This window comes from Carcharhinus amblyrhynchos, chromosome 20, assembly GCF_965287045.1.
Source record: "Carcharhinus amblyrhynchos chromosome 20, sCarAmb.v2.hapA, whole genome shotgun sequence".
NCBI classification, from domain to species: Eukaryota; Metazoa; Chordata; class Chondrichthyes; order Carcharhiniformes; family Carcharhinidae; genus Carcharhinus; species Carcharhinus amblyrhynchos.
The window spans coordinates 15,342,991-15,370,387 of record NC_137343.1 but is presented as its reverse complement, the minus strand read 5'-3'; the positions used below and the strand labels follow the sequence as shown (position 1 = coordinate 15,370,387).

Here is a 27,397-nt window from a genome sequence, read left to right as displayed (position 1 = left end):
ACAGCAGCAGTTACATGCACAATGAGGTTTGGTTAAACCAACATTCAGTGATTGCCAATCTGCAAAGCATTACTCAGGTTGCACTGTGGAACTTTCTGATCCTGGCATCATTCAGCACAGGCAAGATACCATTGTATAGGGGATATCATGAAAGGTTTCTCACTGCAGTATAGCTTAACACATGAAACATAGTTTCACCACACCACAGCAAAATTAAGTGCAAAGATGGTTGACAGATTGCAGGCAACATAAACTGATAGCATTGGCTATCGCTGGGTTCCAGAATGCACTGGTGTGCAAGTTTAAATGCAATGAATCCAGCACAGGGGAAAAAGGGGCATAATGGAAGAGAATATTAAGATTTTATGGATAAGATAGAGAATTAGTTCAGTAGGACAAGTCTGTTAGATATCACAGGGAGGTTAAAAACTGAAAACCTAAAATAAAATGTGACACAAAGATAGGCCGCTGTGTAGAAACAAGAAGAATGCAGAGTAAACTTCAAATGGAGGACACCTGATTGATGGAAGTCCACTTGATCTTCACTGCAAGCCTTGCCACTGATCAGACCCGTTGTATTTTATTTTGGATGGTGGGGATTCAGTCACTGACATACTCACACATTAGAAAAGAATCAACATTGTACAGTCAAACACCTCTCCAAATGATACTAATCTGGCACAACAAATTAATAGTTTTTTGGAAATCCTTTTTCCAGTTCAACCGTTCTAAATCTCAAATGCAAACCATCAATAATCTTGATCATCTTGCTCAAGAAAGAACTTTTAATACCAAATGGCTTGAGGGGTGAAATTCCTCATGGTTACCATTAATGTTCATTTGCTTTTGCAAAGTTTCTGTGCATCTAATACAGTGCAAATGTCACCTAAAAGATCTTACCAATTTAAATAGAGGGTATACAAAGCCGTTATTTTTAAAATGTATCAACCAGTTTGCAAAACAGAACTCTAGGGAGTGTCATCCCCAACTATTTGTAAAAGTTACCCATTAAGCTAAGTTATCCATTTAAATTTAGGTTGACAACTTTACAGTCAGAACATGTGCATGTTTGCATTAAAAACTGAAATCTATGTTTAATAGCTGAATTAAAAAAAACATAATCCACAACTGTAGCTCCATTTTAAGGATAGCAGCAACAGGAAAAGACAGCACTTCATAACCTGATCCATCAGTGGTCATCATTGGTTTAGTGAGTGTGACAGTATCAGGAATCTCATTTTGTTTAAAAGGTTAAAGAAAATAATTGAGCTTGTTCTCCTCTGCGGAAAGATACAGGCAACTCTCCCATCCTGCTGCACTGATTTTTAGCACAGCAGGCCAGATTTCAGGCACCCAGTGCAGATTACTGTGATCTGCGCTGGGCGCCTGACCCCAAGTCCTAGGGTTGGATTTTTGGCATGGTCCAGAAATAGGTGGGGGTTGCATTAATTTGCACATTCATTTAAATATATTTTAAATGCTGTTAAGGGATCCAAGACTGAAGTCTCCTGGCCCGCTAGTGTGGCTGTGGAGAGAAGCCCCCAGGTGTTAGCATTTTGGTAGTGCCAGCCTGGGCCCTTTGGCACTGCCCACTGGGCATGGAGCAGGGCCCTGCTGCCACTCTGCATTTGGGATCTTGAGCAGAAAGAAAGAGAGAGGCCAGCAATCAGGGCTGGGTAGTCAGGGTTGTTGATTGGGTGATTGGGGCTGCAGGGTGGGGCTAGGTCTAGGCATGCTTGGGGGGAGTGAGGGCGAAAAAGAGAGCGAGCCAGCATTGTGGGGTCAGAGCTGGCCAGGAAAAAAAAAATCGGGAGACTGACAGACAGGGGCTACTACACACGCACCGATCTTGATGCTGACAAAATCGGGGCATGAGCAGTAGCCCGCTCAGTGTTATTCTATTCGGCCAATCCAGCATGAATAGACCCCACCCACAGATTTCTTAGGTTATTTATGCTAGTGCACTCTGCAGTGAACAGAGTGTGGGAGATTCTTGTCTGAACTCCCACTGAAAAAAAGTGTGATAGTGTGATTTACTCCAGTTTGCATGCAAATTCAACACTTAGAATTGTTTTGGGAGAATCGAACCCCTCCCCCCCCCATCATTATGTTTGCCTTTAAAGAGGAGCATTCTTTCATGAACAACCTCAGCCATTAAAGTATTCAGATAGCCCAAATCAGCCATGTGATGGTTGCTGTAGCAATGGTTCCATTCATTAAAGAATTGAAAAACACTGGATAGAGGCTCAAAATGAAAGCTATTTCAAAAGCTTAATTGGAAGGCTACACTAGCATAATTGACACCATTTGTGTTACAAAAGAACAGTAATGTGTTCCTCTGAATCACTCCTGTAAATGAAACCAGACAGAACACCAACTGTTTAAGCTTTTAACAAAAATGAGAAAATATTCTCATTATTCCAGGAAGTAGCTTGTGTTTGTGGCCAGTATGTGGTTAGCAAGTCTACCTTTATGAAACAGAACATCAGTGACGAGATAGGGGCAGGAATGATTGACTGAATGCTATATATTTTCCTACATGGGTTGAAATTCACCGCAGAGGTTAGAAATAGTCAGGCTCTTGGGCATGACTCAGCCATTCAATTTCTCTACACTTCTCATTTCAGTGGAGATCAGATGCTGCAGCCTCCAGTTGGGCAGCTAAAACCATAAACCAGGTCAATAAATGTTAAACTGACCTTGATCCCACAGCATTGAATATAACCTAGGGCATCTTCCATTGTCAATAAACATCAGATGTTAAACGCGTCATGAATGATTGCATGGCAAAACATGTATAACAGGAAAGAGTAGCATGCAGTCACCATGTGGATAAGTGCATCTTAGAAGATTTCATTTACATTAGATGGATAACCAGAAGCATAATCTTTTCCCCCAAGTGTGCTAAGTTTTAATGGGGAATATGCAACAAACTTTTTACGCCAGCGACTTACCAATTATAAGATGTTTTTATTGGAATATTCATAACAAAAAGGAAAAATAAGCAGAAAAACATCCTAGGAGCATTTGTTAGCAACACATACTGTTTACATTATCTGCCATCCACACAACTGCTGTGCTCAAAATGGCTGTATCCAACCGTGGATGCATATAAACGCAAACTGACAACAACTTCCATTAGCAGGTTTATTTCACAACTTCTGCTGCTAGGTTTTGTCTGCCGAGTGCACACTGGATGGTGTTTCAGAGATTCTCCAGTCATTTAAACTAGTTGCTGAAACAAAATATCAGACACAGCACTCATTTTTGGCGTGAAGATGTTTCCAGGAGGCTGCCTGATGTCAGAAAACTGAGCACTGAAATAACAACTAGAACTCTGCCATAGTAAATACAGCATGTGGACAGATGCTAGTCAGTGGAAAATGGCTATGGTGTAGTTGGTCTGTGCCTGCTAAGGTAATGTTTCCAATTCTCCCACTTTACACCTGGGTGTTGAAACATGGAAGGTAGGAAGATGGTCTGGAACAAGAATTCTAGCAACAGTTGACTGGGTTATTTGCAGAATAAACCAGAATATCATGCAGCCAAAAAAAATCCAAGCATATTTTCAGTTCAATATATAAAATGTTTTTTTCCTGAAATCAGATTTCGTATTCTTCCCAAAGCTTTGCTCAGCAAACCTGGAGGGGTTTAAAAAGCAAAACTTCTTTCCCAACTCTCAGATTTCTTTGGTTCATGATGTAAGGTTCTGGTCTGAAGGAAAATTGCTGAAGGGGGAGGGCCAAACAAAAATAGTCTGGAATCCAACAGTCATGCTTAATTCAGCATTGTAAATCAAAATAATTCAATATTGGCAAGCTAACCTCACCTGCTGAATGCACGAGATGTTTCAGTTCCTTTTGAAAACCAGGGATGGTTAACATCGAATTGAAGTAAAACCTAAACCAATAGGAACTAATCCAGTCAAATCTTGGGACAACAATAACCATGCAGAAAGACACAGTTAAAGATTACATGCATGTGTGAGTGGTAATTAAATTTGATAGGTGAGGTATAACAAGTACAAAGTTGGATGACATTATGATGTGCTCGTGGTTGAGGAAGCTACTAAACTAGTTGCACCATCTCAACTCTACACTCATCTGGGTAAAGACATTGTTGTAAGGGGTAAAACCGTAGCATGACAGAAGATAAAGATTTGATTTATTATTGTCACATGTATTAGCATACAGTGAAAAGTACTGTTTGTGTGCTTTACAAACAAAGCATACTGTTCAATGAGAAGGAAAGGAAGGGCGGCAGAATGTAGTGTAACAGTCATGGCTAGGGTGTAGAGAAAGATCAACCCAATGCGATGCAGATCCATTCAAAAGTCTGATGACAGCAGGGATGAAGCTGTTCTTGAGTCAGTTGATACGTGACCTCAGACTTTTGTATCTTTTCTCCAATGGAAGGTGGAAGAGTGTATGTCTAAGGTGCGTGGGGTCCTGATTATGCTGGCTGCTTTGGGAGACTGGTTTGCATGATGGCCTGGGTTTTGTTCACAATCCTTTGTAGTTTCTTGTGGTCTTGGATAGAATTGGAGCCAAGCCAAGCCATAATACAACCAGAAAGCGTGTTTTCTATGATGCATCCGTAAAAGTTGGAGCAAGTTGTAACAGACATATCAAATTTCTTTAGCCTCCTGAGAAAGGAGGCATTGGTGGACTTTAACTATAGCGTTGGTGAGGACAGCCCAGGTCAGGGTGCTGATGATTTGGATACCCAGAAATTTGAAGCTCTTCACCATTTCCACTTCATCCCCATTGATGTGGACAGGGGCATGTCTTTCACTTCGCTTCCTGAAGTCGATGACCACCTCCTTTGTTTTACTGACATTGAGTTAGAGATAGTCATCACACCAATTCATCAGATATTCTCTCTCTTTCCTGTAATCAGTATCATTATTATTTGAGTTCCCACCAACTATGGTGGTGTCATCAGCAAACTTGAAAATGGAGTTGGAGGGGAATTTGGCCACACAGTCATAGGTGTATAAGGAATATAATGAGAACATAGCCTTCTAGGGCCCCAGTGTTGAGGATGATTGTGATGAGGTGTTATTGCCTATCCTTTGATTACAGTCTATGGGTTAGGAAGTTCAGGATGCAGTTGCAGAATGAGGAGCCAATGAGTGATGAGTTTCTTGGATTAATAGTGGCATTTTCAACTTAAGGTTTGTACCCCAGGAATAGTGCATTCTTGAGAATTGCATTTATACATGCTAAAATCAAATGTTGTGGATTTATTTGGACTGAAATTCAAGTGCTAAGTACATGTGCAAAATGATGGCTATAAAAAGGAGTGATTGAAGATTGTAGATGCTGAAAAAAATAGATGTCAGATGAATAAAAGAATGTTGAAGGCAATGTGGTTCATATGATGTACTTTTCACTTTCAAAAAAAGCACTTGAAAAATTAGCACAAAAAAAAGTTAGCAAAATTAAAGCCCATAGAATAAAAAGGGATAGTATCTGCTTGGCTATGAAGTTCACTGAGTGACAGAAAGCAGAGCAATGGTAGACAGCTGTTTTGCAGACTGAGGGAAAGTATGCAGTAGGGTTTCTCATTAAGTGGGAGAGGGGTCAGTATGAGCAGTTCTGCTTTTCTTGACCTAATTAAACTAACCTAGATTTGAGCAGGACAATTTCAAAATCTGCAGAGGATACAAAACTTGGAAGTATTGTGACTGTGAGCAGGAGGATAGTGATAAACCTTGAGGTCATAATCATACTTGTGGAATTGTTAGGCATGTGACAGATGAAATTTAATGCAGAGAAGTGTGAAGTGATTATTTTGGTCAGAAGAATGGAGAGACACAATACGAAATAAAGGATATCATTCTAAATGGGGTACAGGAGCAGAACTTTCTGGGGGTTATTTGTGCACAAATCAGATTGCTAGCCAGGCATACACACTGTCCTGAGCTTTATTAGCTGAAATAGAACAAAGCCAAAAGGTTGTGTTGACTATTTATAAAATACTGGGTCAGGCTGAACTGGAATGTTGTGTCCAACACTTTAGGGAGAGTGTGAAGGTTTTAAAAGCGTGCAGGAAAGATATATATGGATTCAGGAATGAGAGATTTCAGTTACAAGAATAGAATGGTGAAGTTGGAATTGTTGTATTGAAATGAAGATATTAGAAAGAGCGGTCTGGTCAGTACCTGTTCCCATTTTGATTTGATTTAGTATTGGCACATTTATTGGTCTACAATGGAAAGTATTGTTTCTTGTGTGTTATACAGACAAAACATACCATTCATAAAGAAGGAAACAAGAAACTGCAGAATGTAGCATTAGAGTCATAGCTAGGGTGTAGAGAAAGATCAACTTAATAGGAGGTAGGTCCATTCAAAAGTCTGATGGCAGCTCAGAAGATGCTGTTCTCGAGTTGATTAGTACATGATCGCAAACTTTTGTATCTTTTTCCTGACAGAAGAGTGTACGTTCAGAGTGCATGGGGTCCTTAATTATGCTGACTGCTTTTCCGATGCAGCAGGAAGTATAGACAGAGTCAATGGAGGGGAAGCTGGTTTGCGCGATCACCCTTTGTAGTTTCTTGTGCTCTTGGTCAGAACAGGAGCTATGCCAAGCTGTGATAAATAATACCTACAAGTGCAGTTGGAGGCCATTCAGCTCATTGAGCCTACACCAACAACAATCCTATCCAGGACTATCTCTGTAACTCCACGTATTTACCATGCAAATCCCCCGATATTAAGGGGCAATTTAGCAAGGCCAATCAACCTGATCCGCACATCTTTGAACTGTGGGAGGAAACTGGAACACCAGGAGGAAACCCATGCAAACAAGGTGAGGATGTGCAAACTCCACACAGATAGACAATGACCAAGCAGCCGGAATCAAACCCAGGTCCCTGGTGCTGTGAGGTAGCAGGGCTAACCACTGTGCCACACAAAGGTACTTTCTGTGGTGCATCTGTAAAAGTTGGAGAGTCATAGCAGACATACTGAATTTCCTTAGCCTCCTGTGAAAGTGGAGGCATTGGTGGGCTTTTTAAATTATAGCATCTGCTTGGAGGAAGCAGGACAGGTTGTTGGTGATCTGGACATCTAGAAACTGGAAGGTCACGACCATTTCCATTTCATCCCCATTGATGTGGGCAAGGGCACATCTCCACTATGCTTCCTGAAGTTGATGATGGTTTCCTTCATTTTACTGACACTGAGGGAGAGGTTATTATTGCCGCACCAGTTCCTCTCTCTTTCCTGTACTCCGTCTCATTATTGTTTGAGATCTGACTCACTACAGTAACATCATCAGCAAAGGTTGGAAGGGAATTAGATGTACAAAGAGTATAGTAAGGGACTGAGGACACAGACTTGCGGGGCACCGGTATTGAGGATGATCGTGGGGGTGGTGTTATTGCCTATCCTTACAGATTGCAGTCTGTGGATTAGGAAGTTCAGAATCCAGTCGCAGAGAGAGGGGCTGAGCCCTAGGCCACGAAGTTTGGAGATGGGTTTTGTGGGAGTAAACGGTGTCGAAGACTAAGCTGTAGGCAATCAATAGGAGTCTGGCATAGGTATCTTTGTTATCTAGGTTTTCCAGCCTTGAGTTTAGGGCCAGGGAGATGACTTCTGCTGTGAACCGGTTTTGGTAATAGGCGAACTGTAGTGGACCCAGACAAATCAATTCTGGCCTCCCTGATTGTGCCATGACTAACCTTTCAAAGCACTTCAGAATGATGGATTTCAGAGCCACAGGACAATAGTCATTAATGCGTGCTTCCTGGCTTTTGGTACAGAAATGGTGGTCAACTTCTTGAAATAGGTAGGTAGGTACCTCAGATTGGTATAAGGGGGATATTAAAGATGTATGCAAATACCCATGCCAGCTGGTCCACAGAGGATCGGAGTGCTCATCCGGGTACCCCATCGGGGCCAATTGCTTCCCGTTGATTTACTTTCAAGACTGATCCAACGTTTGATGGTGACCTCAGATAATGGTTCAGCTGAGCCTTCCAGGGCAGAAGATGTGCTCTCGCTGACCTCTTGCTCGAAACGGGCATAGAATACATTTGAGCCCCCAAGGGTCAAGCCAGAGAAACAAAAAGGGACTTGGGCATTTGAACACTGCATTGGAGGCTGATTCAATCACTGTTGTTAAAAAGGAGCTGAATCATTATTTGATGAGAATCTTGTAAGGCTTTGGGGAAAAGGCATGGGAGTGGGACTCGCTCAGCAGTTTTTTTTAAAAGCAGGGAATTGGCAGACATGATGGACCTTGTTCTGTGCTGTTATTCTATAACAGTTGGTCTTGTGTTCACAGGTAAACAATAGTCACAAGTATGGAGGTGACTAATGGAAAGAAAAAAAGTGAAGCATCTATGTTGATGACAGAATAGGAACATAACAGTGAAATCCTCAAAAATAAAAAAAATTGTGTTGGAACAAATGAATGATAGAGTCAGAAGAGAAAGAACCCACTTGTCAGTCCTACTAAATAGAAATCAGGAACCATATTTTAAAATATATGCATTCAGTTTTCACCTGTTGTATTAAACAAGAGGTTGAATATATCAACAGAATACCAAGTTGTTCACAATTAACAGACAGAACGATAGGAAAATTAGTAAAAGAATTTCTCATCGTAAATCAGGAACATGAGTCAGAGAACGATGAGCCCAGATATAGCAAACATGTAGCAGTAGAATGAGGTAAAGAGGAGTCAGTTGAAAAAAAAGATTGTTGCCTAAAATGAAGGAAGGAGCATCAGAACTCACTGTTGTTCAATGAGGGATTAGTAATGAATCTTAAAGCATCAAGATGCAATTGATGAAATAATACAGGCCAAATCTGAGGTCAACCAGAACTAAAATCTTACTATAGGCGTCACTGTGGTAAATATGTGCTTCAAAAAAGACTAGGTGTTCTGGAAATTATCCCTTCCTTTATCCATTGTTTGGTGGGACAAGGACAGTGATTACGTATGGTATTCTTGGCCCAATGAGATGAGGGTGTGAATAAGAACATGAGCCTCCATAAAGAAATTAAATCAAAGCCAATTTTGGAAATTGTACCAGATAGAGTCCATCAGTAACTGAAGACTCTAGAATAAGCCAGGTACAGAAAAAATATTAAGAATGATAATGAAGGACAGAATGTGAATAGCACTGATCATGCAAAGCCACATCCCCAAAAAGGGACCACTTGGACATGATAGAGTAATGTACCACTCCAGCCTGCAGGTTCACAGTTGACAAGGAATTACCCAATTGTAAGAGGAGTCTAGGATTCTGGGAAAAGGAACAAGCCAATACTATGAAAAGGTAGGAGAAAATACCACATGACTACAACAGTTGCCTTTATGACTCTTGGATTGACAAGATACCCATGTCAAAAACAACAACTCTGAAGGTTTTCAACAGAAAAAAGAAAATCAAATTGGTGATAAGATTCTGGTGCACTGTCATAAAATGCAACTTAAGTCAAACTGCATGAGGGAAAAAAAAATGAGGCAAAGCAATCCTGCAAGTCAGACATTGTATTACCTCCTTTACCCCTCTGTCTGAAATCCACAGCCCACAGAACAGGAACCTCAAAAACCATGAAAAAGGAAACCATTAAGAGTGGGAGATAGCAAGAAATGCAGAATTACATCCCTGGGCTAGACTGGCCCTAATGGGACTATTAGTTATTTGATTAGTATTAGCCATCAGAACGATCATGATGTGCCTACTCCACAAGTGTATCCAAGATGGGCATTGGATAGCCAAGTCAATATAAATGAATAACCAAGGCGGGCGGGGGGGAAAAGAGAGAGAGAGAGAGCTCTAACCATAACTGAATAGATAAACTAGAGGTCAGAGCAGGAAGCTGTTCATGATGAAATGCCGTTCAGACATGGAGATAAGTTGCTGATCCACGGGAAGCATCACAGGAGACCTTATTGCAAAAGGGAGCTAACAGGGAAGAGTAAGGTACTTATCAGAAGTCATTAACTAAGTAAATAAACTGTGAGGTGATACCTGAACAGTGGATGATAACACAAAAGATTGTATTCTGCTCAAGTAACTTCTCTTCACACCGAGCTTAATAAAGTCAAAACCACAAAACTCTGGTGTTCAAGGTCTACACTTAATTCAGCTTTAAAGGCAACAAATTATCCAATAGCAGGATTTGGGAATGAGTAATCAACTGAAATTTATGCTGAGGAGGAACCAAATGGGCATCACTGTTCAAAGGCAATACGTAGCCACAGAGTTCTATACGCCTCAGTTTATTCAAGAAAGAACGCTCCATTATTACAGACCATTTTTATTACAAAACCCTCAGTTTAATATTAAATAAAAACAAGCAGCTTTGGCATCAAGATTCAAGTCTTTCAAAATACCAATGATGGCGTCAGGAGTTTAATGGCAAGTGGGACTCATTACAATAGCATGTACCAAGAGATAAATTAAAATGGTCTGATTGAAGCACTTTATTTTAATAAATAAGAGATTTGGACAATGATCACCACTATGAGGAATTACACTTTTTAATCTGCAAAGAACTTTAGGACATTTCATGTTGAAAGGAACATAAAATGCAAATTGTTTCAGCAAGTTCAGTTAATAGTATGGAGGAGAAAAACTACCTCCAGCATTTGTAACCAATTTTAATAACAGAGTCAATGAGATGAGCCGATGCTCTATTACAAAGGAGCTCTAATTGAGGAGTTTCACTGTAGTAATATTGCAGTAACAGACATGAACAAACCTTTCAGAAGAGGGCAGAGCTTAGCCAAGGCATGAACAGGACCCAAGCATGTAAACTGGCCAATGGTGAATTCCATGAGGAGCAGCGGAATCCCACACAACAACAACATGATCAGATACGGGATAAGGAAAGCACCTGCAAGAAAAAAAATCAGATGTTAAAAACAACATGCTTGAGAAAAAAAATACAGGAGACTGATCTGGGGTTTAGCTAGGCTATTGAAATCAATAGTTCAGTGTTTGCAGACAGGTTTGGCCATCGATTCATCCATGGCTACTTACTATGCCTTGGCAACATTATTGTAAGACATAGGATCAAAAAGCATATTAGTACTAACCAGTTCTAGCTCTTCACTACTTCTGTAGCAGCTTATAATTTCCCATTGCTAACTTTTGGGGAAAAAAAATAACCAATAGGCCTCAAATGCTCCCATCAATTCCACTGTCTACTAATACAAACTCAAAATACTTTTGATTCTGGAAATCAAAAATGAAAACAAAATGCTGGAAATACTCAGCAGGACAGGCAGCATCTGTGGAGAGAGAAAAAGAGGGTTCACAATTCAGGTTGGTTACTTTTTCAGAACTTTGATCTCCAGCCATTTGAAATAAACACTCAGGAACTAAGCTGTGAAGCCCCCTCACAATCTTGTGTTTCAATAAGATCACCTTTCATTCTTCTGAATTCCAGAGAGTATAACTTAACATCTCATGAGAGGACACTCCTCATCGCAGAAATAAATCCAGTGAACCTTTGCTGTACCACCTCAAAATGAATATATCCTCCAATAAGGAGACCAAAAAAAAATTTTGCTCTACTCCTGACGTGGTCTCACAAAAGCCCAACCCAATCGTAGCACAAACTTCCTCATTTTTGTACTGAAAAACTGTATTAAAAGTACACAGCCCACTTGCCTTCCTATCTGCAGTTATCTAGATACTAACTTTGTATTTCTCATATGAGGACACGAAGATCTCTCAGAACATCGTTAAAAGGTTCTCACTATTCAAAAAATAAAATGCTCTTCTATTTTTGCTATCAGAGTAACCTCACATTTCTCCACATTAAATGCATTTTATAACTTAAATGTCTTTGAGTTTGCCTCACAGCTTACTGTCCTACTGATCTTCAATGTGTTGATGAATAGCAGATGGATTTTAATTCAGATAAATACATTTTGGCAAGACAAACTTGGGGAGGACTTGCACAATTAATGGTAGGGCCTTGGGGAGTGTTGTCAAACAAAGAGATCTAGGAGTACACATACATAGCTCTGTGAAAGTGACACCACATGTTAGAGAGGGTGATGAAGGTGGCATTTGGCTCACTTGTCTTCATCGGTCAGAGTACAGGAGTTGGAATGTTATGTTACAACTGTACAAGACATTGATAAGGCCACATCTGGAGGACTTCTGGTCCTCCTACATAGTGTTATTAAACTGGAAAGGGTGCAAAAAACAAATTTCCAAGGACGTTACCAGGACTGGAAGGTTTAAATTATAAGGAGAAGTTGGGATTTTTTTCCCCCTAGAGCATTGAGGATAAGGGTTGACCTTATAAAAGGTTTATAAAATCACAAGGATCATAGGTAAGATGAATAGCCAAGGCTTTTTCTCCAGGGTAGGGGAGTCCAAAACTAGAGGGCATGTGAATTTAAGGTGAGAAGGGAAAGTTTTAAAGGAACTTGGGGGACAACTTTTTCCACACAGAGGGTGGTGCGTATATGGAATAAGCTGCCAGAGGTGTTGGCAGAGGCAGGTACAAATACAATATTTAAAAGACAAAGGCCAATTGGACTAGTTCAGTTTAAGAAACCTGGTCAGCGTGGGTGAGTTGGGCCAAAGGGTCTGTTTTCGTGCTGTACGTCTCTAGGATTCTGAGATCATCAGTAAATTTGAATACAATACTCTCAAATCCCTTCATCTACATCTTTAATATAAATTGCAAATTGCTGAGGCCCCAGCACTAATACCCGTAGCAGCCCACTATCATCTTGAAAATGTTCCTTTATCTCCACTCTCTGCATTCTGTCTGTTAACCAGTTTCCGTTCATGCCTACATTACCCCAACCCATGAGCCTCAACTTGTGGGTATTTTGCCAAGGCAATGGCGTATTGGTATTGTCAGTGAACTAGTAATCCAGAGACTCAATCATGCTCTGGGGACCCTTGTTCAAATCATACCACAACAGATGGTGAAATCTGAATTCAGTAAAACAAAATCTGGAATTATAGATCTAATGATGACCATGAAACCATTGTTGTCATAAAAACCCATCTGGTTCATTAATGTCCTTTAGGGAAGGGAGTTTGCTGTCCTTATCTGATCTGGCCTACATTTGACTCCAGATCCACAGCAACGTGATTGACTCAAATGCACTCGGAAATGGCCGTAGCAAACCATTCTGTTTAAGGGCAATAAATGCCAACCCAGCCAGCAACGCTTGCATCCCATTCCTAAAGGGCTATGGGATTTCTAGGCTGTCTGCTTCCTTATTTAATGCTGGACAAAAGAGTAGGTCAAAACTCAATATGTGGCAGACAGAAAAGAATGAACACACAACCTTCCATTAAAGCCTTAAGTAGTAAAAAAGCTGTGGATGCTGGAAATCTGATAAAGATAGAAAATTCTAGATAAACAGCAGATCTGGCAGCATCTATGGAAAAGGGGATAAAACAGAATTAATGTTTTGGTATAAATGACTGGCTATGCTAGGGGAGGAAGGACGGAGCATGCTAGGGCACACAAGTGCAACAGAGTGCATGAGCACAAGAGAATCGAGAGAGAGAAAGTCAAGAGAGAGAACATAAGAAATAGGAGCAGGAGTACGCCATCTAGCCCTTCGAGCCTGCCCCGCCATTCAATAAGATCATGGCTGATCTGTCGTGGCTCAGTTCCACATTCCCGCCCTCTCCCCATAACCCTTAATCCCCTCTCTTATCAAAAACCCATCAACCCGCGTCTTAAAAAATATTTAGCGAGGTAGCCTCCACCACTTCAACGGGCAGAGAATTCCAGAGATTCACCACCCTTTGTGTGAAGAAGTTCCTCCTCAACTCCGTTCTAAACCACCCCCCCTTTATCTTGAGGCTGTGCCCCCTAGGCCTACTAACCTTTGAGCGGGAAGAGTCTCTCCACCTCTATCCTATCCATCCCATTCATCATCTTATACGTCTCAATGAGATCTCCCCTCATTCTTCTAAACTCTAACGAGTACAAGCCTAATTTATTCAGCCTCTCCTCATAGCTCAACCCCCTCAACTCCGGCATCAGCCTAGTAAACCTCCTCTGCACTCCCTCCAAGGCCAAAATATCCTTGCGTAAGTACGGCGCCCAAAACTGCACACAGTACTCCAGCTGCGGCCTCACCAATGCCCTATACAGCTGCAGCAAGACCTCCCTACTTTTATATTCAATGCCCCTCGCTATGAAGGCCAGCATCCCATTCACCTTCCTGACCACCTGCTGCACCTGCAAGCTGGGTTTTTGCGACTCATGCACAAGGACCCCGAGGTCCCTCTGCACCGTTGCCTGCTGCAGTTTTTCGCCATGCAAGTAATAATCCTTCCTACCATTATTCCTAACAAAGTGGACCACCTCACTCAGACCCACACACCAACTATTGGTTTTCGTCAAGTTTAAAAAGACTCAGCAGTCGTTTCCTTCCTCAAAACCTCAAACATTTTTTGAAATGCAGTTTACTGCTGTGCCCAAAAGAATTATGAATTATATGGTAGTTCAGCAACCACACAGCCGCAGAGTCCCCTACATATCTCTAGCCTAAGAATCAGAGGACGCCACTCCTTGGGGTGATTATCCACTCTGCGCCCCAATTAGTCCCTTAAGCCAAGTGACCTTTACTTTGCTATGTTGCCCTTAAGAGACCATTGCCACAAACCACCATTTTACAATAAAGCTAATTTAAAACCAGATATTTGAAATTCTTTTAAAGATCATAACAAAATGTCTTCTTGCTTCATTTAATCTGCAACCAAAATTCAAAGTCAGAATGACTCTGCAATTTATATCAGCAGCAAATTAGAATTCAAATAGCATGAGTCAGCAACTGTGATTGTGGCAGTTACCACAGGACTGCCTTATTAGTCCAATAGAAAATCCAAAAAAGACACCAAAATGAATTATTTGCTGCATATGAACAATATTGATTAGGCTCAAAGCTATAGAACAGAATAACTTACGTTATCCTACAAGGATTGGTTTGACAATGCAGCATAACACCTACTTTAGAGCGGTATAGACGCTGAACGCGTGCTGCGCCTGGTGTTACTGGATGAAGTAGAAGTTGCACAACAGGTAGCATGGATGACTGTCGAAATTATAACATTACTTTGGAGCTGACTGGTCTGATTGGCTCATTATTAACTTTAAATTGCTGACACAAACACTGTGGGTCAGTGACTTCCTTCGGCATTTTAATGATTCCAGACACAAAAGCAGTCAGACAGAACCCTCGGAAACATTTCAAACTTAAAAAAGAGTGACTTTGCACTGCAGGTACCATAAAATAATTCTTGAGATTTGCTCATGCTTCTTGCCATAATTCAGACTGTGCTTAGATTAGTGGCCTTGAACAAGGAAGATATAATAGAGATTATGTCAATGATATGATTTGTGTCAGACTGACCTAATTTAGACCATAATTGGTCTAAAAATCAAACACCGTTACTGTCGGTTTTTGGCATGAGTATGCTTGTTAATGTTACAGGATGGAAGAAAGTGAGACTGAAATGAGAGCGCAAGCAAGCAAGTCTCCTTATAACTGAAGCTTCTTGTTGCTTGCTACCAGTTAAAAATACTACATTGTGGGTGGCACAGTGGTTAGCACTGCTGCCTCAGTGCCAGGGGCCCCCAGATTGGGTCACTGTCTGTGCCGAACCTGCATGTTCTCCCTGTGTGGGTTTCCTCTGGGTGCTCTGGTTTCCTCCCATAGTCTGAAAAACATGCTGGTTAGGTGACTTGAGCAGGGACTAGAGTGTGGTGACTAGGGGAATTTCACAGTAAGTTCTTTGTTACAAAGTGTTAACGTAAGCCTACTTGTGACACTAAAATAAATAAGTCTCCTTATGCAGTTTAACTACTATCTTCATAGACCATCAAAATAAGAGTGGGAGGACTGCCTGTACATTCTGACCCGTTCACATTGTAACTGGTTCAACAGAATCAGATGGCACAACTCAAAAAAAAAGTCCAAACAGTAAATGACAGATATTACAACTTCAAACATACAGTGGCCAATAGACCTGTGATGGAGCAATCCATAGGAACATTCTTAATCTGTTTAGTTAAATGGGAATTTATGATGAGGAGTGCCAGTTAGGGTATTTTATTAAATGCCAAATCATGTATGAACAGCAAAATACAGAGGGAAAGATAGGACTGGGAGAGATAAAAGTTAACATTTTAAATTCTATTTCTTTTCAATCCCAATAATCTAAAATCTACATTAAAAAAAGCCTTTTGAGTGACAAGGAAGTTTTTGGTAACAATTAAGAATTATCACTTAGTTAAACAGGCTCGCGCATTGGATTGGACAAGCCCCAATTTTTCTAGCATGTTTTATCACAAGTACATTGTATTCAAATACATGGAACATCATAGAAGTCAAAGTCTTGCAATGAGATATTGATATAGCAGAGTTTCTGGACAAGCAGGGAAACTTAAAACTGTGTTTCAATGTAAATTCAGTCACCAAAGTGGACTGTCTGATTATGCTTTTAGCAATGTGCGCTGATAGACTCACTTTTATTTCAAAATCCAAATCATTATAAAACCAATTCTGAGCAAAAAGGGAGCAAAGCTCATTCTTTGCATATGTTAACAGATTTAAGTGTTTGGGTTGGCTGGGGAGGTGGTGGGGGGGAAGGGGGGGAGATTTACAAGGGGATTTTTGCTTTGTAAGTGTGAATGTTGCATTTTTTAAAAAAAGTCATTGACAAATTTGCTACAAAATGCCAAGGGAATCATAACTCTCAGCTGTTGTACACCATTTGCGGCTCCTTTCTTTCTCTATGCTAAAATTGCAAAAATGCAGTACCATTACACAGTAACTCAGGAGACCAAGGAAGATGCAGCAGCTAAATGATTTATTATTGTCACATCAAGGAGCGAAAAGTATTGTTTCTTGCATGTTATACAAAGAATTTTGTATGTAGAGAAGGAAAAGAGAGGGTGCAGAATTTAATGCTTCGGAACATTGCTTCTCCTTGTACCTTTCTCCCTTCTCAGTGGCAGAACTACAAACTTAAAAAAATTGTTATTTAAATTGCATGCACGGGATGCAAAGTAGAAGAAATTGTTGCATATATGATACAGAGCAGGCTATGGGACTAATCTTTTGAAGAGATAGCACAGGCTGATGGGCTGAATGGCTTCCTTCTAGAATTTGTAATTAGTGCTTTGAATACAAGACCATAAGACATAGGAGCAGAATTAGGCCACTCGGCCCATTGAGTCTGCTCTGCCATTCAATCATGGCTGATATTTTTCTCATGCCCATTCTCTGCCTTTTCCCCATAACCCCTAATTCCCTTATCAATCACCTCTGTCTTAAAGATGCTCAATAACCTGGACTCCACAGCCTTCTGTGACAAAGTGTTCCACAGATTCACCATTCTCTGGTTGAAGAAATTCCTTCTCATCCGTCTTAAAGGATTGTCCCTTTAGTTTGAGGTTGTGCCCTCTAGTCTTTCCTAGAAGTGCAAACATCCTCTCCATGTCCACTCTATCCAGGCCTCATAGTATCCTGTAAGTAATGGTGGCATCATTTTCCAATACAAAGTTTGATCAGACCAAAATGGCAGCATGGTGGCACAGTGATCAGCACTGCTGCCTCACAGCACCAGGGACCTGGGTTCAATTCTGGCCTCAGGTCACTGTCTGTGTAGACTCTGCACATTGTGTTTGCGTGGGTTTTTTCCCCCGGGTGCTCTGGTTTCCTCCCACAATCCAAAGATATGCGGGTTACATTGATTGGTTATGCTAAATTGACCCTAGCGTTGGGGAGATTGGCAGGTTAAATATGTGGGGTTACAGGAATAGGGCCTGGTTGGGACAGTGGTTGGTGCAAACTTGATGGGCCAAATGGCTTCCTTCTGTACTGTAGGGATTAACATTCTAGGCCTGTGGTTCCTGATCAGAGTGCACCCCTACCACAACCAACTGTACCATTAAAATGTATTCCAAATTAACATTTCATGTACTTAAACTAAAAAATAACGTGTCTTCAGCTCTGTTGTCAGCTTCTCCAAACTTGAACCTCAGGCCTCCCATGCATGCACTAGTTGGGAAAGGGCTGCACGTGCACAGTTTATGTTGGTCAGGCCCACGACCAACATGACTTGGAGATGAAGGCAATGGCTCCACGAGGAAAACAAAATCTCAACAAGCACAAGAACTCGAGAGACAGCCATACAAGAATTAAAAAAAAACAGCAAACGCTGCTCTAAAAACAAATCATACTATTGAAACCATGCCAATAACTTGTATCGGTAGTTACATTTAGCTAATGCCTAGATAGTATTCAAAATGCTAATCTATTTCTCCCAAAGGCTATATTAGTACAAAACCAAAATATTGCAAATTTGATATAAGAAAAATGCTGTAAAACCACCAATAATCAGGCAGTATCTGTGGAAAAAACTAACATTCATGTTGATGAACATTTCAAAATATTCAATCTTGTATGAAATGGATAAATTTGTGTTTTTAAAGGAAATTAAGGTTCCTTTATACAGTTCATATTTATGTTGTACGGTTTACATTTTTCAAAGTCAGTGGTCCAGATTTTGCAATAGTTACTGATGGTATCAGTGCTTAGCATTATTGTGTTAGATTTTTGGCATCTACATTCCACTGTAAAACATGGAAACCCATGCTTCCTAATTTGCTCCAGATTTTCCACCCATATCACCATTTTCTCTGATTGTGAGCACAGACTGAAAATTGCAAAGTATTTTGCTAGAGGGCAGTTCCGGAAAAAAAAGGTGTTGTTGAAGGATGGGGACCACTGTTCTAGACATTCCTGTAAAATGGATGCTCCCTTGAAGTGACATGTGTACAACACAATATCTCAGGCTGCAACACACTCAAAGCCAGCTCTTTTCTTAAAATTCTTTCATGGGATGCTAGCAAAACCACAGAATTCCCAATTTCTGACCTGCTACAAGTCAATGCGTAGTACTCATATGGTTAGCCCTGGATATGGATAATCTGTAAGATTTAGGGTCAAATAGGGCTATACCATCATACCAACCTCTTCATCTTCTACCACAAAGGTACTCGCTGGAGTGGAACTAATTTTTGATTTGTCACTTGTATTGGTATACAGTGTGAAGTAGTTTCTTGTGTGCTATTCAAAGCATACCGTACATAAAATACACTGGGGAGGAGAGGGTGCAAAATATAGTTTTACAGTCATAGAAAAGATGTAGAGAAAGATCAATTTAATGAGGTAGGTCTATTGAAAAGTCTGATGAGCAGGGAAGAAGCTGTTGAATTAGTTCATACATGATCTGACGTTTGTATTTCTTTCCCCAACAGAAGGTGGTGGAAGAGAGAATGTCCAGGGTGCATGGGGTCCTCGATTATGCTGGCTGCTTTTCTGGTTTGCGTGATGGACTGAGCTTCATTCATAGTTATTTGTGGTCTTAGGAATCATCGCAAGCTTTGATACATCCAGAAAGGATGCTTCCTATGGCGTATTTGTAAGAGTTGCTGAGAATCATCGCGGAAATGCCAAATTTCCTAACTCTTCTTAGAAAGGAGATGCCTTAAAACATAGAAGGAGCAGGAGTAGGCCATCTAGCCCCTCGAGCTTGCCCCACCATTCAGTAAGATCATGGCTAATCTGATTGTGGTTCAGTTCCATTTATCTGCCTGCTCCCCATAACCCTCAATTCCATTATTGGTCAGAAATCCAGCCAAGAAAGCCTTGGTGGGCTCTCTTAACCATAGCAGTGTGGAGGGACCAGGACAGGTTGTTGGTGACCTGGAGACCCAGAAACTTGAAGCTCTCGACCATTTCCACTTCACCCACATTGATGTAGACAGGGCCATGCCCTTTATTACACTTCCTGAAGTTGATGACTATCCTCTGTTTTACTGCCATTGGAGAAAAATTATTACCCTCATACTATTTCGCCAGATTCTCTGTTTCCTGAAGTGGACAAACAGGGAATTATTCCAACTGAAGCGTCCAGGCCCGAACCAAGACTGTGCCAATGGCTGTCATTGAGCTATAGTATGCAGATGCCATGTGTGTACACAAAGGCCAATATACAAATTATCAGTGATGCATTCACAAAAGCGAAAGGAGAATGGGCTTCAGACTAAACATCCAGAAAACAAAAGGTTCTTTGCCAGCCTGCTCCTGTAACACTGCCCCCTGACCATCAAGATCGGCAGTGAGTTCTTAGACAACATGGCATGGACTTCAAATGGACTAGTCGTCTTTGGACGCCTGAGGAACAGTGCTGGAAAACCGTGCGCATGTGTGCACGGTTGCTGGCAAAACAGGAAGCCACTGAAGCCCCTGCGTGGTCAGGGCTTGGCTGATTGCCCACATGGCATCCTGGCAGTGCCTGGTTGGCAAAATAAGAGAGTTCTAGGGGACTCACTGGCAAGGTCCTGATGCCACATTGCCAGCAATCCACGTTGGTGTGAAGGGAGAACATGCCTCCAGAGATGTCTGATTTTGGGGGGAGGTGGGGCAGTGTTGGCAGGAGATCTATTGGTTCATTGTCAAATTGGGGCGCCACTGGGCAGTCTGCTGCAGCCAGCTTCCTTAAGCTCCAACCCCCTCATGCTATTCTTCCAGCTGCAAGATAAGCTGACAGGGTGGGAAGATTGCAGTCACAAACTCATCCAAAAAGTCAGGTGTGCAACAACCCCATTTTCAGATTTATGGGAGACTTGAATGTTTTTAGGAATATTATCTCCCCCACATCAGGTCAATATCTCTCCAGCGATTTGGGGTGTCTGCTATATATCACCAATCTTGCTTCTGCAAATCCACTAGTGGGACAGGCATACCAACGTGTGTCCTTTCCCAGGCCAACATCTCCACTATTAAGTCCCTGGTCATAAGAACATAAGAACTAGGAGCAGGAGTAGGCCAACTAGCCCTTCGAGCCTGCCCTGCCATTCAATAAGATCATGGCTGATCTGTCTTGGCTCAGTTCCACATTCCCGCCCTCTCCCCATAACCCTTAATCCCCTCGCTTATCAAAAACTCATCAACCCGCGTCTTAAAAATATTTAGCGAGGTAGCCTCCACCACTTCAACGGGCAGAGAATTCCAGAGATTCACCACCCTTTGAGTGAAGAAGTTCCTCCTCAACTCTGTTCTAAACCACCCCCCCCTTTATCTTGAGGCTGTGCCCCCTAGTCCTACTATCCTTTCTGAGCGGGAAGAGTCTCTCCACCTCTATCCTATCCATCCCATTCATCATCTTATACGTCTCAATGAGATCTCCCCTCATTCTTCTAAACTCTAACGAGTACAAGCCTAATTTATTCAGCCTCTCCTCATAGCTCAACCCCCTCAACTCCAGCATCAGCCTAGTAAACCTCCTCTGCACTCCCTCCAAGGCCAAAATATCCTTGCGTAAGTACGGCGCCCAAAACTGCACACAGTACTCCAAGCTGCGGCCTCACCAATGCCCTATACAGCCGCAGCAAGACCTCCCTACTTATATATTCAATCCCCCTCGCGATGAAGGCCAGCATCCCATTCGCCTTCCTGACCACCTGCTGCACCTGCAAGCTGGGTTTTTGCGACTCATGCACAAGGACCCCGAGGTCCCTCTGCACCGTCGCCTGCTGCAGTTTTTCTCCACGTAAGTAATAATCCTTCCTACCATTATTCCTACCAAAGTGGACCACCTCACACTTGCCAACATTAAATTCCATCTGCCATTTCCTGGCCCATTCGCCCAGCCTATCTAGATCCTTCTGTAGACTCTCCCCACCCTCTGCACAATTTGCCTTTCCACCAATTTTGGTGTCATCAGCAATTTCGACACCCTACACTCGGTTCCCTCCTCCAGATCATCTATATAAATGGTAAATAGCTGAGGCCCCAGCACCGACCCCTGGGGCACTCCACTAGTCACCATCCGCCAATCCGAATAGCACCCATTGACCCCCACTCTCTGCCTGCTATTTGACAACCAGTCCTCTATCCACGCTAACACCCTACCCCCAACTCCATGCCCCCTTACCTTCTGCAATAACCTCGAGGTACCTTGTCAAACGCCTTCTGAAAATCAAGAAAGACCACATCCACCGGCTCTCCTCTATCCACCGCCCTAGACACATCCTCATAGAACTCCAGTAAGTTTGTCAGACACGACTTCCCTTTAACGAAACTGTGCTGCGTCTGCTCTATCAAGCAGCTCCCCTCAAGATGCCTCGCTATTTCCTCCTTGATGACGGATTCTAACATTTTACCTACAACAGATGTTAAACTAACAGGCCTATAATTCCCCGCCTTTTGCCTGGCACCCTTCTTAAACAACGGCGTAACATTAGCCGTTTTCCAATCTTCCGGCACTTCCCCGGAATCCAGCGACTTCTGGAAAATAACCACCAAGGCATCCACTATCACCTCCGCCATTTCTTTCAGGACCCTCGGATGCATTCCATCCGGTCCTGGGGACTTGTCCACAATCAGCCCCTCCAGTCTGCTGAGCACCACCTCTCTAGTAACAGTAATGTCATCGAGACCCTCCAGTCCTACCACCTTTCCATCTCTAACATCCAGCAAATTATTCACGTCCTCTTCCGTGAAGACCGAAACAAAAAAGTTATTCAAGACTTCAGCCATTTCCCCATCCCCTATCACTAAGTCCCCCTTCTCATCCTCTAAGGGACCAACGTTCACCCTCACCAGCCTCTTCATTTTATATATTTATAAAAACTCTTGCTATCCTTTTTTATATTAAGCGCTAGCCCAGCTTCATAGTTTCTCCTACCCTTCTTTATCAACTTCTTTGTCAATCTTTGTTGACATTTAAACCTCTCCCAATCCTCTTCTCGCCCACTACTCTTAGCTACTCTAAATGCCTCCGCTTTTAATTTAACACTTTCCTTCACCTCCTTCGTTATCCACGGCTTATTACCTCTCCTCCTACGGTCCTTTTTGACCATCGGAATAAATTTCTGCTGAGCACCAAGAAAGATCTCCTTAAAGATCCTCCACTGCTCCTCAGCAGACCTACCTTCCAATGCGCTCCCCCAGTCCACATTCGCCAATTCTTCTCTCATCCTACCGTACTCCCCTCTGTTCAAACAAAGGACGCGTGTCTGGGAACCCACTTTCTCCTCCTCCATCTGCACCAGAAACTCCACCATACAATGATCACTCTCCCCAAGAGGATCCTTCACCTCAAGTTCCCTAATTCTACCATTCTCAGCCAGCTCGAACAAAATGGAGAAGCATCACGAAGGCATCAATTACCTCACACATCACCAGGTGGACCACACGGAGGCCAAGTGTAAACAGTGGAGATAGCACAGAATCCAGAATGTCCTGCCCACCCACCTCAAACACCACCTGCTATATCTGTGGCAGAGTCTGGCGCTCCAGGATTGGACTATTCAGGCTCCACAGAACCCAACTCCCCAGAGCAGAAGCAAGTCACCCTTGTCCCTGAGGGACTGCCAAAGGAGATGAAGACTTGAAATTTCAGAAAGCTGTTGCAACTGCTACTCATGCTGCAGACTATTAGAGAATTAGTAGGGAGGGTAGCAAATTGGATTATGAGCTGGTCAGAAAGGAGTAAGCCCAAGTGGGAATTAAGGGCACCATTTCCAGAGTGGTTGGACATGCATTGAAATGTCCCACACTAAATACATTAAAATTTTGGCACCGACACAAAGTAAAGCGTTTTATGAAGGTTGTCTGAACCACAAGTTCTGCATCTTGAATTCGGCTAGGATAAGCATATGGTCCACATCAGTTGATTAAAAACACCATAGTGGGTGTTTTGAATCAAACAAAGTTTATTTAAGAATATAGTTAACATGAATAGAAAGAAAATGAGCAGGAACCTTTAAACAATTATAAGCAAAATAAAACAACCACACTAATGTACAACCCTTCGCCAATATATAATCAGAAGTTCTAAGCAAAACCAACATCCATTAAGCAAAACCCTCAAAACAGATTCATCACTACACAAGCTAAAGCTCATAACATTGGAATCCAGTTCCCTGGGTTGAATGCTGATTTCAAGTGATCTTGAAAACTTGCAATCAGATCAGTTCCCCAAAATATAGATGCTTTACTGCAGAATGGCCAACAAAATAGCTTTTAGCTAACTGGTAAAGCTTCCAAATTAAAAAGAGAAAGAGACTTCTTTCAGCTATGCTTTTAATTCTAACACTGCAGCCAAAACAAAACTAAAAGCTGAAAAAACTTCTCTCACCTGACAGACCCACAGGTTTTCTCCTCCCACAATGACATCACCTGAGGCTTTGCAATGATTTTGTTTTTAATTTAAAGGTACATTAACCTCACAATTTGGAAAGAGAGTAGGTACTGAAGGTAATAGTAAATTAAGGAGGTATAGCAAATAATTCTGAGCATTGAGGAAACTGCAAAGCGAAATGGGCAATATGATGGGTTGAGCAAGATGAAATTCAATGTCAGCAAATCTAGTAGTTCTTTTTGGTTAATACTAATAACCATTCCAATGAGTGAGGCAGGGTGGACGATGTGGAGGATAGGGACCTATGGCTTTTAAGTTCAAAAGGCACTTAAAATATGCATAACGCAAGTAAAACAGTTGCAAAAAAAAAGCTAATGGAATATTAACTTTTATGGCAGGGAACAGAATCAATGGTCAAGGCATAATGATGAATCCATAAGAACATAAGAAATAGGAGCAGGAGTAGGCCAACTAGCCCTTCGAGCCTGCCCCACCATTCAATAAGATCATGGGTGATCTGAAGTGGATCAGTTCCACTTTCTCCCCATAACCTTAATTCCCTTGTCCATCAGAAATCTATCTACCCATGACTTAAATATATTTAGCAAGGTTGCCTCCACCACTTCAATGGGCAGAGAATTCCAGAGATTCACCACCCTCTGAGTGAAGAAGTTCAACTCCGTTCTAAACTGCTCCCCCTCCTCCCTTATTTTGAGGCTGTGCCCTTTAGTTCTGTTTTCCTTTAAGTGGAAAGAATCTCTCTACCTCTACCCTATCTAGCCCCTTCATTATCTTGTAAGTCTCTATAAGATCCCCCCTCAGCCTTCTAAACTCTAATGAGTACAGGCCCAGTCTATTCAATCTCTCCTCATAAGCTAACCCCCTCATCTCTGGTATCAGCCTGGTGAACCCTCTGTACTCCCTCCAAGGCCAATATATCCTTTCGCAAATAAGGGGACCAAAACTGCATACAGTACCCCAGTTGCAGCCTCACCAGTGCCTTGTACAGTTGCAGCAAGACCTCCCTGCTTTTATATTCTATCCCCCTCACTATAAAGGCCAACATTCTATTTGCCTTCTTGACCACCTGCTGCACCTGCAGACTGAGTTTCTGCGATTTGTGCACAAGGACCCCAGGTCCCTCTGCACAGCAGCATGCTGCAGCTTTTCACCCTTTAAATAATAATCCCTCCTACTATTATTTAGACCAAAGTGGATAACCTCACATTTGCTAACGTTATACTCCATCTGCCAGGTCCTCGCCCACTCACTCAGCCTATTCAGATCTCTCTGCAGACTTTCTGCGCCCTCCACGCGATTCGCTTTTCCACTCATCTTCGTGTCATCAGCAAATTTTGTTACCCTACACTCAGCCCCCTCCTCCAGATCGTCTATGTATATGGTAAACAGTTGAGGCCCCAGCACTGATCCCTGCGGCACTCCACTAGTCACCAACTGCCAACCAGAAAGCATCCACTGATGCCAACTCTTTGCTTCTTGTTAGATAACTAATCCTCAATCCATGCTAACACTTTACCCCCAACCCCATGTACCCTAACCTTCTGCAGCAACCTGTTGTGAGGCAGCTTATCGAATGCCTTCTGGAAATCAAAAAACACCTCATCCACCAGTTCTCCTCTGTCTGCCACACTAGTCAGATTTTCATAGAAATCCAGTAAATTTGTTAAACACAACTTCCCCTTCACGAATCCGTGCTGCGTCTGCTTGATCAAACTGTTCTTTTCTAGGTACTCTGCTGTTACTTCTTTGATGATTGATTCTAGCATTTTTCCAACAATGGACGTTAAGCTAACCAGCCTATAATTCCCTGCCTTTTGTCTGTTACCTTTTTTAAACAGCGGCGCAACATTAGCTGTTTTCCAATCCTCCGACACTTCCCCAGAGTCCAGCGAATTTTAATAAATAATTACAAAGGCATCTGCTATTTCTTTCAGAAACCTGGGATACATTCCATCCGGTCCCAGGGACTTGTCTACCTTCAGTCCCGTTAGTCTACCAAGCACTACCTCTTTAGTAACAGTAATTGTATTAAGGACCTCATCTCCTACCATTCCTCTATCTTTAATATTCAGTAAGCTATTTGTGTCCTCCTCCGTGAAGACCGACACAAAAAAAACTTATTTATGAAACATGCTTAAGTCCCCAACTGCAACAGTGTGTATAATTCAGTTTGACACTAAAGGAAGAATATTGAGGCAATTGAGGGGAAACAGCACACATTGACTAGGATATGGCCTGGAATGAAGAAATATAGAAATTGAAGAACTTTAGCTGCCAATGGGCCAATTTGATAAAGTACCATTAGGCAGGTTTGATAGAAATATATTAGTTGCAAACTGAGGGGTCTTGAAGGGACACATAGAAGATTAATTATAAACGGCAAGGACTAAAATTGAGAAACTTAATAAAAAATCCTGTTCCAAATAAGTCGTACTCGACTCCAATGTTATTTGTTATCCTGTCCATAGATGCTGCCAGACCTGCTAAGCTACTTTAGCACTTCGTTTCATTTCAGATTTCTAGCTTCTATTCAGATTTTGCTTTTATTTTAAAAATCCAAAAGTTTGAGAAGCTGTAGAATTCACTTTTTGGAGTAAGCAACTGAACAGAGACCATGTCAACAATTATAGATCAGATAGGCAGCTGAAGGAAAAGGGGTGGGCTTTGAATGTTACAGGAAAAGGTACTTGGGATTAGTACTACTGATCATGTGGAACGTGAACACGAATATCAAATTGTTGGGCACAATAGCCTGTTACCATATTGTGATTTTAATGTCATTTTGAATGTGGGGCAATTCTCTAGGCCATACAAATTCCATCCAATATATGGCGCCATATTCTGCTATCATATGGAATGTGGTTAAGGTACCAAAGGTGTCTCATGAAACAGGTTTTGGTTGTTGAAGTCAGCTGAATTGTTCAGTTTCCTGGCAAACTGCCAGGGGCAATAACGGCTTAGCCCAAATCAGCTGCCAGCTCCTCAGTCTGAGCATTTTTCACAGCACAGAGAAGGGAAAGAAAAACAGTCAAGGAGATGGAAGCTAAAAATCTTAATGTCACTTTCTAATCAATGGGGCAGGACTATTCATTTACCAGATATAGCAACCATAATAATATTCCTTCACATTGGAGAACACAGCTTGATCCCACTGGCCATGGTATTGGAATAAAACTATGTTGGGACAACAACGATTGGG

General features: G+C 41.9%; 1 protein-coding gene across 1 annotated transcript in view; it reads right to left on the bottom strand.

Annotated features, from left to right (window-relative positions):
* LOC145355776 (sodium- and chloride-dependent GABA transporter 1-like) overlaps positions 1-27,397 on the bottom strand; it is a 97,485-nt gene that overhangs the window by 58,922 nt on the left and 11,166 nt on the right. Inside the window, exon 2 of the mRNA XM_080208132.1 lies at positions 10,727-10,861. Coding sequence (XP_080064258.1) covers positions 10,727-10,861 — 135 coding nt within the window. The remainder of the gene's footprint in view (positions 1-10,726; positions 10,862-27,397) is intronic.